Consider the following 21,244-nt stretch of genomic DNA (forward strand, 5'->3'; position numbering starts at 1 on the left):
CCTGACTTGTTCATTTTAGCCATTCTGGCTGGTATGATGTGGTATCTCATTTTGGTCCTGATTTGTGTTTCCCTGATACTGAGTAGTGTTGAGCACTTTTTCATGTGTCTGTTGGTCATTTGGATGTCTTCCTTGTGGAAATGTCTATTCATGTCTCTGCCCATTTCTTTTAAAAAAAATATTTATAATTAATATTAATTTTCTTTTTTAAAATATTTTATTTATTTATTTGACAGACAGAGATCACAAGTAGGCAGAAAGACAGGCAGAGAGGGAGGCGGAAGCAGGCTCCCTGCTGAGCAGAGAGGCCGATGCGGGGCTCGATCCCAGGACTCTAAGATCATGACCTGAGCTAAAAGCAGAGGTTTTAACCCACTGAACCACCCAGGCACCCCCCCCTGCCCATTTATTGATCGGATTATTTGCTCTTTGAACATTGAGTTTGCTAAGTTCTTTATAGATTTTGGACACTAGCCCTTTATCTGATATGTCATTTGCAAGTATCTTCTCCCATTCTATTGATTATCTATTGGTTATCTTTTGTCGACTGTTTCCTTTGCTGTGCAAAAGCTTTTATACTGAAGAAGTCGCAATAGTTCACTTTTGCGCTTGCCTCCCTTGCCTTTGGTGATGTGTCTAGGAAGAAGTTGCTGCCGCTGAGGTCAAAGAGGTTGCTGCCTGTGTTCTCCTGAAGGATTTTGTTGGATTCCTGTCTCACATTTAGGTCTTTCATCCATGTTGAGTCTATTTTTGTATATGGTATAAGGAAAAGGTCCGGTTTCATTCTTCTGCACATGGCTATCCAATTTTCCCAACACCATTTGTTTAAGAGACTGTCTTTTCTCCATTGGATATTCTTTCATGCTTTGTTGAAGATGAGTTGACCATAGAGTTGAGGGTCCACTTCTGGGCTTTCTGTTCTGTTCCATTGATCTATTTGTCTGTTTTTGAAGCAGCACCATACTGTCTTGATGATAACAGCTTTCTAACAGAGCTTGAAGTCCAGGATTGTGATCCCACCAGCTTTGGTTTTCTTATTCAACATTCCTTTGGCTATTCGGGATCTTTTCTGGTTTTATATAAATTTTAAGATTATTTGTTCCATTCCTGTGAAAAAAAAAGTTGATGGTATTTTGATAGGGATTTCATTGAATGTGTAAATTGCTCTAGGTAGCATAGACATTTTAACAATATTGGTTCTTCCAATCCATGAACATGGAATGTTTTTCCATTTCTTTGTGTCTTCTTCAATTTCTTTCATGAGTATTCTGTAGTTTTCTGAGTACAGATCCTTTTCCTCTTCGGTTAGATTTATTCCTAGGTATCTTATGGTTTGGGGTGCAACTGTAAATGGCATTGACTCCTTAATTTCTCTTTTTTCTGTCCTGATGGTGTTGTATAGAAATGCAGCTAATTTCTGTGCATTGATTTTATATCCTGCCACTTTACTGAATTCCTGTATGAATTTTAACAGTTTTGGGACTGAGTCTTTTGTTTTTTGTTTTTTAAAGATTTTGTTTATTTATTTGACAGACAGAGATCACAAGTAGGCAGAGAGGCAGGCAGAGAGAGAGAGGAGGAAGCAGGGGCTCGATCCCAGGACCCCGGGATCATGACCTGAGCCAAAGGCAGAGGCTTTAACCCACTGAGCCACCCAGGCACCCCAAAGATTTTATTAATTTATTAATTTATTTAACAGATAGATCAGAAGTAGGCAGAGAGGATCCGGGGGGGGGGGTCTTTTGGGTTTTCCACATAAAGTATCGCATCATTACTGTTCATTACTTTTGGTGATCACTGCTTTGGTCCTGATTCATTAGTGGCTGAAAATTGGGGATATTCTTTTTAAAGAAAGACCTTGTTATTGAGATGTCACTTGCTACAGTAAAGTGTAAAAATCTTGTGTGTATACTTAGATACATTTTTACATATGTATAAATATCAGATCAGGATATAGGACATTTCCAATACCTCAAAAGATTCCTCTTCCACTGAATAACCACTGATAACCAGTATTCTGACTTCTATCACATAGATTAATTTAGCTTGTTCTTAAACTTCACATACATAGAATTTTATAATATGTACTTTCTTGTGCCTATATTATTTCCCTTTAATATTTTATCTGTGAGACTCACCCATGTTGTTACATGTAGCATCAGATCATTTTTTATTTCTATGTAGTATTCTGTTGAATGAACATACCTCTACTTATTTTTGCAAAATGATGACTTTGTAGTTCTTTCACTCCTTACTCATTGTTATCGGGAATTCTTCTATAAAGAGAAATTGCCTTTATAAGTTATTTGTTTAGTTTGAGGTATAGCTCATCTAAGAAAGACAAGATAAATGCTGGATCATTTTTCTTTATCATTTGTCAAAGTAATGAGGTAATTCCCAATATTCTCCAAGGATGACTACCAAGGGTTGTTTCTCTAGTATCATTTGAATTTAAAATGAATTTTGAAATGCTTCATATATTTTGATCAGTTACAACTATTATTCTTAATGATCCCATCTTTGGTCAATGAGAGCCTCTTCAGGTTGGCTCCTGAATCCCTTTAACATGACTTCCATAGTCTTCCATAGACTTGCTCTCCAGTTTAATATCTTGTATATTTCCTGTCTCAGTCCTGTAATGAACTGTTACTCCAAGGAGCAATGATTGCTCTTAGAGAAAAATGGCATTTAGAGATCACAATCTTGGCGCTGGGACATTTCGTCAGAGTCTGGCTATGAGGAAGACTTGCAGCCCTCCCACTAGAATTGCTTATATCTTCAGGAAGAATGTGTTTTCTTATCAATGCAGCATTAGTCTTCTCTTCCATTTGTTGTAGACTTTTCATCTGCTACTCTTCTTTTTCAATTATGAATTGCTCTTTGGTTAGACGCGTCATTGCCAGATGGATTGCTGTAAGTGGACATATTAGTGCATCTTTGGATCAGTGGTATTTAGGGCCCATAATTTACCAATGGTGAGACACTTACAGATTGTGTTCCAAATAGAAATCATCCATAATTATATTTCTTAAACATATTTATACATAATTCAGCCAGAAGTCTGTGAATACAGTGATTCTTTTTTGTTATTTGTTATTTTTGTAATTTGTTATTACCAAGTTCCCTTTCTACTGAAGAATGGGAAAACATTAGTAGGGGAGGCATTGGGGTATGTTGACCTATTAAAATGAATTACAGTCAATATAATTTCAGAGCCACTGCCTTCATTTGAAAGGAGATACTAATTGAAGATGTTTCTAGCACCTCAATAAGGCAAAATTGGGGGCTAGAAGAATGAAGCTTCTGGTGTCAAAGCCATTTATAACCAGCCTATAAGCAAAAGAAATCCTATTCTCAGAAGTGTTGTCCTGATCCTTTGCAGAAGTTCAGGTTACATTTCTACCCTCTGGAACACAGCTGAACAGACCCCTCACCCCTCATTTCATTCTCTTCTTCCTTTAGGTTCTGGACACATGGCTGAATTCCCAAAAGGACAATGAGAGGGAACGGGCCATGTGGTGTGCTGCCCGTATTCTTGGCTTCACTGCAAAAATGAATAACGTTGGAGTAAGTGTGAGCCTGCCCTGGAGTCTAGGCCTCATTTCTACCCTTACCTCAAACTTCATCACATATTACCTAGCTTCAATTACTCATCCTACCCTCCATTTCCTTGGCCCCATCCTGTATTTTCTTTTGTGCATCCTATTGTCTCTTTTCTCCCTTGGATTTTCTCCCTACTCACCAATTTGGTTCCATTCCACTGGGTTCAGTTTGATTCCATTCGTCTGAGCAAGCAGTTATGAATACTCACCTTGTGCCAGGCACCATGCCAGGTGTTACAGTGGATGCATAGATGACCGAGACGTCTGTGCATCGTGGAGCTTTATGGTCCAACTGGGGAGAGAGGCATGCATAGGACAAGCTTAAATAGAAGGCGATAATGATTGTAAAAACTCCAAATACAGTAGGAATAAAAGATCACAACACAAATGAAGTACAAGTGAAAGGAAATCTTCCTAGAGGAGGGGACATTTGAGCTAGGCTCCAAGAACGAGTGCCGTGCCAAAAGGCAAAGAAGAGGGACAGTGTAAGGTCATTCCAAAACTATGACCCAACACACCTCTCTAAGTCCATTTCCATTAACCTCACCTAGTCTCACCTCTCCTATCTCTCATGCGTCCCCTCCTCCTCTCTTCTTGCTTTGACTTGGCCAGAGAGAGTGGCTGGGGTAACCTGTGACTTCCAGCTCTCCTCCCCAGATGGACATCGAGTTCACTCGGCTGGGGCGTTTGGTAAGGCTGCTGGCCATGCGCTGCCAGGACCCAGTGGACAACATCTGCTTCCTGTCTGCACAGGCTGTCTACAACCTCTACTGTATCCTCCTGCTGCAAAAGCGTAGGGAGAATCTCCTCTTTTCACTTCTGCTCCGGCCTCCCACCTCCGTTTGGTCATTCTCTCACACGCTGTCCTAGAAGAGTGAGAGCTAAGCAGTTCCCTGAGCATCTTCCTTCCAACGAGGAACCTGCCCCTAGACCCCAGCATATTCCCTCCTGGGACAAAAATAGCTACTAAGCAAACAGTTCTTTTGAATTAGTTTGTCCTCCTCTGGCTGAGCCCTGTACCCTGACCCCACTCTGTCTCTGCCCTGAGGCAGGCAACACGGGGGCTCCTTTGACACTGACTCTCACTGTTCCTTGTGATCTTGCTGCCCATTTCTCTACTCCCTTCCCCACGGGCTGCACGTTACGCCAAGCTGACTCAGTTCAGTGGGTGTTTTGGATTGGGCAGATGGGAAAGCGGGCAACCCGAGACACCTTCTGAGTGTCTGAGGGGTGGGGTCGGGTGTCTTTGTTTCAGAGATGGGAAGGAAAAAACAGGGCTTGTGGGAAGAAGAGGGCACGAGTGAAGTCTATAGCCCCAACGTGTTCTATAACAACACCTTTGAGATTGCCAAGGTGAGAGGCGGTGCCAGAGACTAAGTGGGAAGAGACTCGGCCTCTCATGTGCATCGGGTTCTAGACCCGGAGGTGGGGAGGGGGGTGGTCCTTTCCAGCCCAACTTCCTTTCTGTTCTTTTGCAGCCTGGCCTGTGAACTCTTGCCTTGGGGGATGTTTTCCGCTTGTTCCCACCACCCTCCCCCTAAGCATCCTGGGCCCTAATGCGCCTTTCTTACCCGTTCTCCCCCAGAAGCATCTGCTTCATGCTAACAATGCTTTGTGAGTGATGTGTAGGTTCAGCCCCTGCCTCAAAGATCCCATCACCCCGGATCCTGGTCTCAGCCCTTCTCTCCCAGCACTCTGCCCCTGGGGCCTCTGATCTGTGAGCCCCTCAGAGCAGCTAAGGTCAGTGTTCTCTCCCTCCCAGCCCCAAAGACTCTGTTCCCAGGAAAAGGGTCTTGTAGGTGCTAGGCAGATGGCACAGGCCTGGGACAAAGCACTCCAGGTTCCCAGGAGAGGCTCTGTCCACCGGCGCTAACAGGAAGGTGGGGCAGGCTATCTCCGGCAGGAGGCCCCAGGGCAGGCAGCCTGACGCCACCCTGTTGCAGGCCTTTGCAGAGTACTTCACGCAGGTGCAGCTCACCAACCTGGTGCTGACGGCCATGGAATGCCTGACCGACAGCAAGGCCAAGGTGTCTCTGGCGGCGGCCCAGCTGATGAGCGCGGTCATGAAAGAGCGGGGCCGAGACATGATTAAGGTAGCGTGGGGCTATGGTGGGAGCTCTGACCAGCACACCCGTCTGGGCTCTCCCCTGGCTCTGTCCCTAGCCAGCCAAAGAGTCCTGGGCAGTCCCTCTCCCCTGGAGGCCTTGATTCACTCTCTTTTAAAATGTAGACTTGGGGGGCGCCTGGGGAGCTCAGTCAGCTAAGTGTCTGCCTTTGGCTCAAGTCATGGTTCCGGGAGTTCTGGGATCGAGCCCTGTCAGGCTCGCTGCTCAGCAGGGAGTCTGCTCTCCTTCTGCCTCTGCCGCTCCATTGCTTGTACTCTCTCTTTCTCTCTCAAATAAACAAATAAAATCTTAAAAAAAAAAAGAAAAGAAAACATAGGGTTGGGCTAGATTTTCTCTGGGGTCCTCTGAGCTCTGACAGCTGCACTCCTGAGTACTTGGAACAGCTCTGCCTTCCATCTGGAGGGCTGGCTCATCAATTAACTACCACCACATGTGGGGGTATGAGCCCCGTGAGGCCTAGTGCCAGAGCACAAGAAAACGTTGTGGGGGGATTCACCCTGATTGCCTAGGGGTGTCAGGGGGCTTCAATTTCTGGGAAGGGTAAGGCTGCGGATTACAAACCAGTAAGCTCATGGAATGACTGAGTGCTGAGTAAAATTTCTTTCAGAATAACATATAGAAGTCCACATTTCCCACTCCACTGAAAAAATTTTTTAAATGAGGCCACATAGGGCAACTCTATGGGCAGCCAAGGTCCCTTTTATATGTGGCATGGGCTCTCCAGGCTTTCCTCTCTCTGAATCTCCTGACACCCATTGCCTTCACTCATTTATATGACTTGCCTGGTCTAGGTACCAGAAATGGAGGTGTGTCCTTGAAGTAGTAGAATAAAATGGACTTCCTGGAGACCCATATATCAGGAATCTGAGGGCCAAGTCAGAGTCCTGTGGTACACCCACCTCCAGTGCTAACTGCCCCTGCAGTTTCATGGGTTGAAACCTGATCTCAGTGGGGAGACAAAGACCTGAAGTGTCCCCAGGGATTTTGCCTTCCTTCCTGGAGTCTCCTGTGTCTCCCAAGTAAGCTTGGAGCGACTCTCTGAACTCTGGGCTGTGGGCAGGCCTTTATCATAGCGGGCCTCCATGAGCTTCTGGAGTTCTGGCCTCTGGCACCCTAGAACTCAGCCTTAAGAAGAGTATCACTGGCAGGATTACAAGGATGCCTTGAGTCTGGGAGTTGGTAGATAGGGAGGAGGCGGGTAGGCTCACTGAGACTCCTGTGGCTCCTCCCTATAGATCGAGGAAATCGTGGAGGGGATCCTGGACCGGCTCAACTCCCAGCTGGAGCCCAGCACAAAGGAGGAGGTTGTGCGGGGCATGTGCTTGCTGGCCGGCAACAACACCCAGAGTGTTGTGCCTTTGCTTCTCAGCAAGTCCCTGCCTTGGGATAGGTACCTCTCCCAGGGCTTGGGAATACATTCTCCAGCCCAGCAAACCCTCCCCTCCCTTACCCGAGCTCCACACAAAAATGACTTTTCCTCTGGGATGCTTTCCCTCTGACACCAATTGATCTTCATCTCTGTGTTCTCTGGCCAAGTCTAGACCCTGAGAACCAGTCCTTCATGGGCCCGAGACCAGACTAGCCCCAGGAGGTTGGTCACCAGGGCCCATGACATAGCTGTCCCCGGGTCCTGCAGAATCAATCTGGCCCTATGGAAGGCATTTGGCACTCAGCGAGAGACCACGATCAGCGTCCTGCAGCTGCTCATAGGCATCCTGGAAAAACTCCACTCCAGAGAGGAGACTGAGGAGATGGCCTTCCAGCCTGTGGCGGTCAGCATGAGGGAAGGGGGGACCCAACGACTTACTGTTCTGGGACTCAGGGGCAGAGCTGAAGGTCAAGGGCCGCAGGGTGGGAGCAGGTCTTAGAGGAGCATTCACTAATACTGTACATTCGAGGGGCACCTGGGTGGCTCAGTCGGTTGAGCATCCCACTCTTGATTTCAGCTCAGGTCCTGGTTTCAGGGCTGTGGTATCCAGCTCCCTGTTGGGCTGCGTGTCCTGCGGGGAATCTGCTTTAGATTCTCTCTCTTCCGCTCCCTCTGGCCCTCCTCCTGCTCATGCTTTCTCTCTGTCTCTAAAATAAATAGATAAACCTTTAAGGAAGTGCTATACTTTCGATTTGCACTTTACTTCCTTTTTCCGCCTGTATATCTAAGAACTGAGTGATGTAGAGAGAACGAGGATTGATCCCATTTTTGGACAAGGAAACTGATGTTTAGAGCTAAGCAGCTTTCTCTGTCTCCTGATTCTGGGGCTGGCACTCCTTTTTCCAGGGCCTGGGGGGTAGCACGAGGGTTGGAAACAAAAGAGGTTTGGTTGCCGGGAGTAGACAAAGTAGTCCCCACATCATTTTCGGCTAAAAAGTTCGAGTTGCTTCCCATTCTCTCTTTGATGTCGGGGGAGTGAAGAGAAAGCAGGCTGCCTGTGTGCAATCTCATTTCCCTAAGGAAGTGTGGTGGGCTTTCAGTCTCTGAGGGCTTCTTACAAGCCTGAGTCAGAGTGACTGTGCCATTTGGGCAGTGATGGGGAGGGCAGGGTGGGACTCAGTGTATGGGGCCATGGTACCATCTTACGTCTTCCTCTGCTATCTCCCAGGTGACATGTGCCCTGTGTGAGATGCTCTCAGGGTCCCTGTGCCAGGAGGCCGTCCAGGAGCTCTACCCCCGGCTCTTGATGGCTATATTATGTCATCTCTGCTGGGTGATTGAGCAAAATGTCCCCCAGAAGATGGTGGTCTATAGCAAGGAGGGGGGCCCAGGCAGCAAGAGCAAGCCCTTTGACCCCACGAGGTAAGCCTAACCCCCTTGTGATGGATGGCTGGGACTAGCCAGTTCCAGAGGGCCCTGGGCAACCCGTGTGCTAGAATATTCTCACATATATTCAAGCTTCTCATTTCTCTTGTTGTATGCACACTTCAGCTGACTCACTGGACATATCATGTCCCTGTTTGTAACTGCACAGGAAGAGAGTCAACTAGATGGTGGGCGGCAGGGCAAGCCCATATCTAGGTCATTTTCTCCATGTGGTTGGGGCCACTCGAATCTCATTGACCTCTGGCTTGACTTTGTCACTAGTTCTGCTGTCTTGCACAAGTCAACGAGCGGGATTCCATTTTCTCATCTCGAAAATGGGGGTTGACTCTTAAATGTGTGGTTGTCACACTTTTTTTTTAATTTTTATTAAACCTCAGGATATTCTACCCAAATGGAATCTTACGTCAAATGAAAACAAATAGACCCAATAAGCAGAGATTTTCTGATGAGATGGGTGTGGAGGTAAATCTATATCCTAACCCCATTGTGTGCCCTTGGAGAGCAGAAGTGGAAAACCAAAGCACTGAGATCTCTCTATAGTTTTTTTTGTAGGACTCTGTGGTTGGATGAGGGCCAAAGCTGAAGGAGTGGATGGGCAGTCAGAGATGGGTTTCACAAGAACCATGGATTTTTGTCAGCAGGAGAGCAGAATACAGCAACCAGAACGGAAGCTGCCTCCTGACTTCCCAGCACAGGATACAAATGAGGGCATAATGCCTTGTCCACCCTTTTGTCCCTTTCTTTTCTTCACCAATGGTCGTGACCTTCAGTTGTGCCCTGGAAGTCGTGAAGTTGGTGTTTGTGGCTGCTGCATATGATGGAGTGGTGATCTATGCAAATCAGCATCACTGCTGGGACCTTCTGTCCTGCCCCAGGTTTTACTACATAGGGATCATGGACCTGACAAGGTGAGGCTATTTCCCCAGTGACCCTGGCACCACTCTAGTCTCCTGACCCCAAGATCCCGAGTCCCAGCCTTCAGCTGTCCCTTCCCCACCTCCCAGCCCTCTGGTCTCCTGATTCCTCAGCCCTCACGTCTTCCCTATTCATGCACACTGGTCCCTTGCTACCTCCCTGCCCCCCAGCAACTGCTGGCTTCCTGTGTCCCACCCCAGCGGCATTGTGAAGACCTGTGAGCCTGCCGTCCTGCACCGGGTCCTCAACCTTGTCAGGAACTACCTCTATAGCTCCAGCTACCATCGGAAGATCCTGGCCAGGACTTTCTATGCACAGGTGAAGCCTGGGGAAGGGCCCACAGCCTGGGCCATTCATTTCCTGGGCTGAGGAGTACTTAACAGAAATGTTAAATAAGGGGCGCCTGGGTGGCTCAGTGGGTTAAGCCGCTGCCTTCGGCTCAGGTCATGATCTCAGGGTCCTGGGATCGAGTCCCGCATCGGGCTCTCTGCTCGGCAGGGAGCCTGCTTCCTCCTCTCTCTCTCTGCCTGCCTCTCTGCCTACTTGTAATCTCTCTCTGTCAAATAAATAAATAAAATCTTAAAAAAAAAAAAAAAAAGAAATGTTAAATAAGTAGTCCCCGAAAGAGGACAGAATAAGACTGAGCCATTTAAAGTGAGATTTCCTTCTCTGGCACTTCGGGTGCCTGGTTAAAGGAGGCAAGAAAGCCTGAGGAGGGAGCCAGTAGCTCAGCCTCCAGAATGATCTGTGGATCCTAGCATCTGACTCAAGATTCAAACTTGACTAGCATTATCCTCCCTCCTTATCTTCGTCTCCAGCCCATTTGTACAGATCTGCCATTGCTCTCAACTGGACATACTCCTTACCTGAGTGGGGGACCGAGGGAGGGCTGAGGTGGGTGCTGGGTGTCATGAATCTCTCGCCATCCATAGCAGTCATCTCCTCATACCCACAGCTCCTCTGGCACCGGTCAGTGGCTCAGACTCTGGGACAAGACTTTCTGAGCAATCTGATCAAGTGGGTCAAAGACCCCAACCTCATTATGAAAGAAGTCGGGCTTCGTGGAATCAGTAACCTGGCACTGCACCCAGGACAAGTAAGAGTGGGGAGGACCAAATGGGAGTCAAGTTTGAGTCCTTGAAGCACTTAATTTACCTCCCTGGGGTCTCTTAGTGACCTTGGGCTTAGCATGTTCCCCAACCTCTCATCCTAGGGCAGCACAACATCTGGCCTGTAGACTTACATAGACTGGTCATTGGGCCTCCCAAACCCCGTGAGCACTGGCCTCCTACTTCCTGGGCACATCCAACCCCCGGATTGCCCATGTCTGTTTCTCTTCAACACCCATCTGTTTTCTCAAAACCCTGTTCCCAGAGGGTTGCATGATCCCCAGGGTGAGTGATCTCTGCCTTCTTCCAAACAGTCAGAATCGCTGAAGAGCCAGGTTCCATTTTTGCGAGACTTGCTGAAGAACGAAGCACGAGTAACAGTGCAGGCAGTCAAGAGCCTACGGAACATCATCTGTCATGGGAAGGGAGAGGACACAAAGGTGGTTTTTTGCAGCATCTCCAAGCAACTTCGTCCACTCATCAATGACGTATGGGCCTAAATCCCTAGGATCACTTGGGAACGTATGGGCTGGGGCTGAAGAGGAATCCTGGAAAGTGAGCCAAGGGCACTGGGCAGGGCTCCACAGTGGTGGAAGGCTGAGGTCATGGAAGGGCAGCCAGAAGGAGACTTGGCTACTGGAAGCCGTGTATAAGATTGTCCCCGGTGCATTCCCTATTACAGACCCAGACACACTCATCTACCTATTCTCCCACCAGGAACCACTGGAGGAAAAAAAATGACATGCTGCCTGGAAACTGGTTCTGGAGTAAAGAGTGGGGAGACAACTCACAGCTCTACCCTCTTTCCAGACAACACAGGAGCCCCAGAAGGCTAGCAGCCTTGTGGGAAGGACCCAAAGGTTCAGGAATCTGAACTGCCCAGAGCAATACCACCTTGTGTCTTGGTCTCCCTACAGATGGTAGAATTTTAGAGCCAAAATAGACTTGACAACAGACATGCATGCTTTCAATGCCCCTATTCTGGCATCTTCCATTTTTGAATTTGGGATCTGAATTAGTTTTGTATGGGTCTCTTATCTTCTGTGAGCCTGGACATTCCATGATGGCAGGGTCGATGTCTGATTCATCTAGTTTTTTTCTTTTTTTAAAAAGATTTTATATATTTATTTGAGGTGGGGGGAGGGTCAGAGGGAGAGAGAAAGAATCTCAAGCAGACACCCCTCTGAGAGTGGAGCCGGATGCCAGAGTCGATCTCACAGCCCTGAGATCATGACCTGGGCGGAAACCAAGAGTCAGATGCTTACCTGACTGAGCTGCCCAGGCAACACCTGATTCATCCATTTTTACATGTTTCAAAGTTCACCATGTATACTTAACAAAGCCTGAAGATAATATCTTTATCTTCCACCCAAACAATTAAAGGACCTTAGAATGATTTAACTCTGGGGTGCCTGGGTGGCTTCATCCACTAAGTGTCCAGCTCTTGTCTTCAGCTCCAGTCATGATCTCAGCACTGTGGGATCATGCCCTGTGTCAGGCTCCCTGCTCAATGGGTGTCTGCTTGAGATTCTCTCTCTCCCTCTCCCCTGACTCTTCTCCCCATTTCACATGCTCTCTCTAGCTCTTTAAAATAAATAAATGATTCTTTTTTAAATTTTTTTAATTTTTATTATTTTAATTTATTTATTTCACAGAGAGAGAGAGAGAGAAGTCACAAGTAGGCAGAGAGGCAGGCAGAGAGAGAGGGGGAAGCAGGCTCCTCACTGAGCAGAGAGCCCGATTTGGGCCTTGATCCCAGGACCCTGAGATCATGATCCAAGCTGAAGGCAGAGTCTTAACCCACTGAACCAACCAGACCCCCCTGATTTTTTTTTAAAAAGAATGATTTAGGGGCGCCTGGGTGGCTCAGTGGGTTAAACCGCTGCCTTCGGCTCAGGTCATGATCTCAGGGTCCTGGGATCGAGTCCCGCATCGGGCTCTCTGCTCAGCGGGGAGCCTGCTTCCTCCTCTCTCTCTGCCTGCCTCTCTGCCTGCTTGTGATCTCCGTCTGTCAAATAAATAAATAAAATCTTAAAAAAAAAAAAGAATGATTTAACTCTAATGATACCCTCCCATATCATAGACTAACATTGTCTAGGATTTTAGTTCCACAGTCTTTTTTTTTTAAGTTTGTTTATTTATTTGACAGAGATCATAAGTAGGCAGAGAGCAGGGTGGGGGGGCAGGCTCCCTGGTGAGCAGAGAAGCCGATGTGGGGCTCAATCCCAGGACCCTGGGATCATGACCTGAACCAAAGGCAGAGGCTTTAACCCACTGAGCCACCCAGGCACCCCATTTCCACAGTCTTTTAAAATCCCCAGATTTGGGCTTTATCTCATTACCAGCATCATCATTATTGTCTTATACAGTCAATATTTATTTTGATTTATAAACATGGACAAACGTCTTTGCCGTCCTTTTCTTCTCCCAGCTCTTTCTTCCCTTCTGGATGCATTTTTTCCTTCTTCCTTTGTATTTTCTTTCTCAAGGCTCTGTTAATAGGAAACACTCTCAGTCTTTGTCTGGAAATGTCTTTATTTTGCCTCACAAGTGTCTTTAGCTTTAAGTAGTTTAGTAGGTGCTGGCATGGACTACTTTGGGTTTACCCTGGTTGGGGTTCTCTGAGTTTCTTGACATCTCTGTTTATGTTTTTCACCAAACTTGGAAGGTTTTCAGCCATTATTTCTTCCAAGTTTTTTTCAGCACTATACTTTTTCTTCTCCTTTTAGAAATCTGATAGCACAGATGTTTAGGCTTTTTGTTACTCACCCATAGGTCCCAAGGTTTTATGCATTTTCAATCACTTTTTCTTTTTTTGTTCAGACTGGATACTTTTTATTGCTCTGTCTTCAAGTTCACTGATTCTTTCCTGTGACATCTGTTTTGCCAATGAATGTACCAAGTCTTGTATTTCTCAGTTCTCAAGTTTCTTTTTGATATATTCTGTTTCTTTTCTGAAAATTTTTATTTCTGTATTTATTTCATTGTTGCTTTTTTGGAGTATTTTGTACAGTAACTGCTTTTGGTCTTTGCATGCTGAGTAATTTTGGATTGTATCATGGACACTATGAGTATTGACTCCGGGTGTCACCTAAATCCTATGAAGAATGTTGATATAAATAGCATTAGTAACAATTGACCTGTTTAACTTCAGGCTGCAAGTCCTGACTAGCCTTCTCTGTGTGTGGACTGTGTTTCAATGTCAGTCTTGAATTCTTAGCCTTTGCCATTCTGAGTTTGAGCCACCCACTGGCCAGTCTGAGATCTGAACCATTGTCTCTGCTGTAGTTCAGTTTTCAGAGTCAGTGGTATGTGGTTTAGGGTCAGATATGCATGGAGTGAGCACAGGAGTTCATAAACAACTTTAGAGGGTCACTTTCCCTGGCTTCTCCCTCTCTGTTGCTTTCCTGGTTTTACTGTTCTCTGGGGTTCCCTTTTTCCAGTTGTCTTGCAAAAAAGCTGGTGCTTTAGTTACTCTGCAATGTCAGGCACTTCTGTGACTGTGCCCACAACTGGGCCAAGTGGCATGAGGGCAGAGGAAATAGAGCAATGGGGTTTGTGCATCCTCTTGGGACCTCAGCTCCTTGAAATGGAGAGTAAGAGTTTTGGCTTCTGTAGACTCCCCAGGGTCTTCTTTTGGAACTGTGATATGAGAGAATAGAGGGAAGAAAAAAGAAATGAGGTATTTCTCCACTTTCTTTCTTTCTTTTTTTGAAGACTTTATTTGAGAGAGAGCGAGCATATGAGTGTGTGCACAAATTGGGGGAGGGGCAGATGGAGACTCAGTCTCTCCACTGAGCAGGGAGCCCAATAAGACTTCTCTTGGAGCTGTCTGTCTGTCCATGGTGCTTGCTTCTCAGCTTCTGGTTGCCTTGTAAGACAAGCAGGGGAGATCCGTGTGATCCGGGTTACTGAGACCAGTGGCGTCTGCCTGCCCCCACAGTAGCTGAAGGTCAGCAACCTCTTTGTCTTTGGCCTCTGAGGATCTTACTTTCTTAAAACTCGCCTATGCATTAAAAAGGGATTTTGTATATTTTATCTAGCATTCAAAGTTATTTATAGTGGGAAAGTTGTCAGGTTATCTTTTCTTCCATACTGCTAGAATGGATAGTCAATTTATAGTCTAATCAAGAAATAGTAAAATGTCATCTACACAATGCTAACCAGGTAAAATGTCATCTACACAATGCTAACCTGGTTGAATGAAAGGAAGATATTGGTCTTCTGGGTTCCTGGTTCTGCTTTACCACTCACCTACTCATAGGAACTTACTTAAGCAAATCATAGTAGTTTTATCATTTGTAAAATTTTCTTCTACTATTTTCTTAGTGTATCCTCTTTTCTCTCTTCTTTCTGTTCTATTCTTTGGAATGCCTTTAGATTTATTCCCTGTATTTCTTAATTTTTATTTTCTATCTCCCATTCTTTGTCTACCTTGGAACAATTTCTGGGCTGATTCTCCTCTTACTTTAGCTGTGGCTATTCTGCTACTCAACACACCTATTGAATTTTTAGGGGATTTTTTTTTGCTGTTGCTTGTTTGTGGGTTTTTGTTTTCTGTTTTTTTTAATGACACAGGTTCTCTTTTTTTTCTTCTGGTTGATGGTGTGATATCTGAATAGCTATTACATTATTCTATAGGGACAGTGCCTTACCTCTACCTGTACTTATTTATTTACTTATTTATCTATAATTTCAAAGTTTGGATTTTCAACCATTTTAAAAAGTGTCCTCAGTAACTTTTTTTTAATTAATTAATTAATTATATTAGCGTATAATGTATTATTTTCCCCAGGGGTGCAAGTCTGTGAATTATCAGGTTTACACACTTCACAGCATTCACCATAGCACATAACCTCCCCAATGTCCATAACCCCACCACCCTCTCCACGCGCCCCCCCACCCCCCAGCAACCCTCAGTTTGTTTTGTGAGATTGAGAGTCTGTTATGGTTTCTCTCCCTCCCTGGTCACTTCTTGTTTCATCTTTTCCCTCCCTACCTCCCACGACCCTCTGCCCTGCCTGTCAAATTCCTCATATCAGAGAGATTATATGATAATTATCTTTCTCTGATTGACTTATTTCACTCAGCATAATACCCTCTAGTTCCATCCACGTCATTGCAAATGGCAAGAATTCTGGGGGTTTTGATGGCTGCATAGTATTCCATTGTGTGTGTGTGTGTATACATATGTATACATAATATATGTATACTATATTATATATATACACTGTATATACACACTATATATACACACACACACACTATATATATATATATATATATATATATATATATATATATATATTTATATATCACACCTTCTTTATTCATTCATCTGTTGATGGGCATCTAGGTTCTTTCCACAGTCTGGCTACTGTGTGAACATTGCTGCTATAAACATTGGGTGCATGTGCCCATTCGGATCATTACACTTGTATCTTTAGGGTAAATACCCAGTAGTGCAATTGCCAGGTCGTAGGGTAGCTCTATTTTCAACTTTCTAACTCGGTAACTTTTTTTTACATAATCTTCCCGAGGGTTCAATTATACTTTCTCTAAAGTCTTGTTTGGATTATATTACTAATTGCTCCCTTGGATGTTGTGGGGTGGGGGTGGGGGTTTTTCATTTCTCTCATGGTGCTGAATTTCCTAAACATTTGGTGAGTCTTGGTAGAGTTCTGGAAATTTTGCACTACTGACTCTTGGCCAGCCCTCTGTGAAAGTAATGCCTATTACTGCAGTCTGACATCAGTAACTGTGGGGAAGCGGCCAGAGCTATGTGGACAGCTGGATGTGCCAATAGCCAATATTTTGACTATAGGGCTCCCTGCTCTTTCTGGGTATTGCCAGACACCCAGGGCACCATCCAATCTCTCTGGTCTAGAGAGCATGCTCCCTGCTGTGTTGGGGGGATACCTTCCTCTGCTGCTTGCTATTCAGTAAGGAGGACCCTGGGAGGGCGAGTGCACGGAGAAGGTGGAAGGAGAGTGCATGCGGAACTACGGCACTCCGAGTGACCACCCTGTCAGTTGCCCAGCCTCTCCTTCTGCTCCCGGTGTTCACAGCTGTTAGGCTTGGAACATTCCCAGAACACACCCGCCTCCTCCAGCCGTCTGTTCTTGCCCACACTTCAGGCTGTGGTTTCAACTTTAATTCCAATCCTGTCTGCTGTTTGTCTTTCAGGGATATTCTAGTTCTCTGTAGGGGTATCCCTTCTACTATTTCAGATCCATAACAGATTAAAAAAAAAAAAACTATATCTCTACTATTTCTTTCAGGGATTTGGAGCAGGGAGGGATAACTGAAGTGATAATTGTTGATCTTGAGCTGATCTGCCTATTGATACTTTTTAGTTAATGTACTAACTTTGAATCATCTCTCTGTTTGGCTGTTATGTTCACTGGGCAAAAAATGTGTGCCTCCAGTTTGTTAAAATGTCCGCTTCCCAAATCCTACAATTTCAGCGACTATTTGTCCCACCATGTCTCTGTTATTTGACACTATGCCTAGCTCATGACAGCTACTCAGTAAACGTTTGTTCAATTAGTGTATAATACACTCTGGTTTCTTAAAGATTTTATTTATTTATTTGATAGAGAGAGAGACAGAGAGAGGAAACACGAGCAGGGGGAGTGGGAGAGGGAGAAGCAGGCTTCCCGCTGAGCAGGGAGTCTGATGAGGGGCTTGATCCCAGGACGCTGGGATCATGACCTGACCCAAAGGCAGCTGTTATCACCTGAGCCACCCAGGTGCCCCTATATAATACACTCTTGAAAGCGTCTAATTTAGCTGTTCATGATCATTGATAATTAATACAAACCAATATAGATTCAGCAAGTTTATTCATAGCATAACTAGGATAACTGTATGTATTTTTAAAATACATAGATTGTAAAGCTAAATCCCTAGGAACAGATTAAGTTACAAGCTGTAGATATGGTCCAGGGCAGAGCTGAAACGACGGTCTTGGTTTCCCTAGCTCTGGGCCTTAACAGAGGGACCTGTAGCTCTGCGGCTCTAATGAGATACACAAACCATGATGCCTTTACATTACGTAACGCAATGCCATCCATGTAGTTTGGACGTAGGAGTGTGATGTGGAAGTATGGAAACCAACCAGGCGGGGCTAGAGGGAAACCAAGCCGTCTTGGCTCCATGTCACTCTGTATGGCAGGAGAGGCACCAGGTGAAGATCTCCGCCACCTCTGCCCTGGGCTACATGTTGCGTCACATTTACAAATTCAAGCCTGGACTCTCCACCAGAAGAGAGATCTACAGTTTCCTAGTCCCGCTGCTGCTTAGCTTTCAGGATAACAACCCTGAGGTAGTCAAGGTATTGATGACCTCGGTCCCGCAAATCAGCCTGATTCATTTCTCTTTCTGGTAGAGCATCGCCTTGGGCTCTTTTCATGAGCCCAGCCTTGGCTGTACATTATACACTCAGCTTTGGTGTCATCCTCCAGGCTAGTTCTGAGCACTTTCCCCCTCACCGTATCCTGATACGGTTCTCCTCCCTGAAATTGTTTATGTCCCATGTCATGCCCAAGGTCCCGTGTCTCACCTGATCCCAGCTTCAAACCCTCACCCAAGCCCTTGGGGGCTAGCTTCATGGTCTTCCCCTTAGCCTCACGGCCTGGCTCTCTACAGCCATAGGAAGGAGGCTTCGGGAATTCTGTTCCCTCCATCCTGTAGGCCTGCGGAGGGGCCCTGACTGAGTGGACCACTGTGATCGGCTGGTCATCACTCACCCAGATATTCAAGCATGCCACCCTCAGTGATCACATCCAGGTGTTGGAAGAGATGTGCAAGTACCTGGTGAGTGTCTCTGAGCAGCCAGTCCCACCGTACTCATGTTAGGGGCTCAAAGGCAGGCTGAGAGGCTAAATATGGGAGGGCTGACAGAAGATACATTCTTTCTGTTCCTTGATTCTCATTCTTTATCATCAGCAAACTCTTGGAATGCACATGGATGGGGCCAGTCCCTCGTTCTTCATATCCGATTCTCTTAGCAGTAGCCCAGTCTCTGCCTTCAGCGGTGAGGAAGGTCAAGGGAGGAGAGCAGAATGCAATGGAACAGAAGTTTTCTGGTTACAGCTGGTAGGAAAAGATGGTGGCAGGAGTCACTGAGGCATTACATCGGTCATGGCATTAAGGGTCTGTGGCTCCTATGATGCTGAGGATAGGGCAGGATCAGGAATCCTGGTGGAAAAGTAAATATTTAAGGGCTAAGCAAGTAGGTTAGGAACCACCATTAATAATTTTTATTAATATTACCTTCCACAGGTAGAGCACTTTAGAGTTCACAAAGTAGTTCTATATCCATTATCCCACGGGAGCCTTACAATTATGTGAAAGAGGTTGGACAGGTTTTATTTCAGAAAACTGAAGCCAGTGTCAGGGCTAGGATTCAATCCTGGGTCTCCTGGTTCCACATCTGTCGTTTCTTCCCTTACCATGTAGGTATGAAGGAGCAAAATTCTCTCTGTGACCTTCCTGCTAAGTCTGCCTTGTTGCTGGGGTGTGGGTGTCTGAGGTTATAGGTTCAAGCACCTTCCACTGGGTGAAGACAGAACAGTGGGGACTGTGGACAGGGTGAGAGGATTAGGAGTGTTCCCAGGGCTCCCCACCCCCAGCTCCTGGTCAGCACCACCCCCTCTTTGGCCTCACAGGTGAGCACAAGCAAAACCCAGCTGGTGGGGGACTTACTGTCCCAGAGCTTTGACTTCCTGAAGAGCCCTCAGTCCTTCCTAAGGGCAGCTGCCATCAACTTAATAGGTAAGATGCTTCCTCCTGGCAACCCTTCCCTCTTCAACAGGGGAGCCCTCCTTAACCTTCTTCAAGGACTGAGCCAAAAACATGGTACTGTGAACTGGGTCACCTCCTTCCTTAGCTCTGATGTAATTAGAGAGGTTGTCCTGGGGCCAGGCTCAAGAGTCCCTGTTAGGCCAGAAGAAGAAGAGAAGGCTATGTGCCTTTGCCCCACTCTGGGAAAGTCCACCCCAGCTGTCTGCACTTTGCAGCATTCAGAAGGGAACCGTATTCATTTGAAAGGGGAAAAACTATTGCTTCCATGGGAATCCCGTGCATTTTAAAACAAAACAAAAATTTTTAAATTTTAAAACAAAAATATTTTTCTTTTAAACTAGGGTAGTAGTACAGTATGTGTTGATGTGTTGATGTTAGATGTTGATGTAAAAGATTCAGGTTGGCAAAAAAGATGAAATTAAATAATGCCAGAAATTCTAAGCATTTGGATTTAACCACTGTTAACATTCTAGAATTTCTACACACATGTACACTCACACACACACAGCCATTTTAAAAACATGAAGTTTGGTATACTGTTGCTTTCCTTTGCTAGGTCACAAATACATGCCCTTACGTGCCCTCCAGCATTGCTTTTCACCACTGTGTAATATTAATTCCACTATGGGTGGATTTTGGAATTATTTAACCTGTGTTTATTTTTGAATATTGAGACTGTGTCATTTTTTTTTTTAAAGTAGGCCACCACATCTTTTGTTTTTATAAACAAGGATAAAATCTCTACCTGCCATCATGATTATTTTAAGATAAATTTCTTAACTAGAATTGCTGGGGCCAAAGGATATGTAAAATTTTAAGGATTTTGGTGCTTCAGCTGCCCTCTAAAAAGTTTGAGTCATGGGACCCCTGGGTGGCAAAGTTGGTTGAGGATCCAACTCTTGGTTTCAGCTCAGATCTGATCTCTGGGTTGTGAGATCGAGCCCCACGTCGGGCTCTCTGCTCAGCAGGGAGCCTTCCTCCTTCTCTCTCTCTCTGCCTGCCTCTCTGCCTGCTTGTGATCTCTGTCAAATAAATAAATAAAATATTTAAAAAAAAATTAAAAAAATAAAAATCATTACCGATTTGATAGGCAAAAAGAGTTGTTGTTTGGATTAATATATTTTTTTTTATCAGAAGTGAGGTGAAATATTTTTTTCCTATGTTTATTGGCAAAGCATATTTTATTTTTGCAAATTAATTGCCTCATGCCTTTTGTCCATTTTTCTGTTGGTGTGAGAACCCTATGGAGTTTGACGTCCTGGGTTCATGCCCTACTTGTCACCTGCCAACAACAGTTTTCTGGGTCACCGCTGCTCTGAGGGTTATTCAACTAGAACACTGACATGTAGGCTACAAGGCATCTCATAGAAACGTTTTTTTGCTAGAACTGGTTTACAAGCTTCCGTGTTTGGGACCAAGGGGTAAGGGTGGCCCAAAGATCCAGGAATTCTGGAATGACTTTGCATCTGTCCTATCTTTAGGATTAACAACTAAGAAGCTAAACATGACTCAAATAGATGATGATGATGTGGAGGTCATACAGAATGGTGAGTCTGAGCCTTGTCCCTGAGATCTGGGTGACATGAGGCAAAAGGGCAAGACAAGCGGGGGAAAGAATTCCTTAAGGACTTATTTTGTTACTTCAAATAAAGTATATTTTTACTATTATAAATGTTATATATAAAAGTAAAAAATCGGGCACCTTCCTTGCTCATTTGGAGGAACGTGTGACTCTTGATCTTGGGGTTTTGAGTTCAACCCCCATGTTGGGTGTAGAGATCACTTAAAAAAACAAAATCTTGAAGGATGCCTGAGTGGCTCAGTGGGTTAAGCCTCTGCCTTTGGCTCAGGTCATGATCTCAGGATCCT

General features: G+C 45.4%; 1 protein-coding gene across 1 annotated transcript in view; it reads left to right on the plus strand.

Annotated features, from left to right (window-relative positions):
• LOC122891026 (maestro heat-like repeat-containing protein family member 1) overlaps positions 1-5,250 on the plus strand; it is a 35,447-nt gene extending 30,197 nt beyond the window's left edge. The window contains exons 17-20 of the mRNA XM_044226416.1: positions 3,463-3,567; positions 4,260-4,395; positions 4,858-4,955; positions 5,081-5,250. Coding sequence (XP_044082351.1) covers positions 3,463-3,567; positions 4,260-4,395; positions 4,858-4,955; positions 5,081-5,092 — 351 coding nt within the window. The 3' untranslated portion in view covers positions 5,093-5,250. The remainder of the gene's footprint in view (positions 1-3,462; positions 3,568-4,259; positions 4,396-4,857; positions 4,956-5,080) is intronic.
• Positions 5,251-21,244: the final 15,994 nt, after the last annotated feature.

This window comes from Neovison vison, chromosome 12 (assembly GCF_020171115.1).
Source record: "Neovison vison isolate M4711 chromosome 12, ASM_NN_V1, whole genome shotgun sequence".
Lineage (NCBI taxonomy): Eukaryota > Metazoa > Chordata > Mammalia > Carnivora > Mustelidae > Neogale > Neogale vison.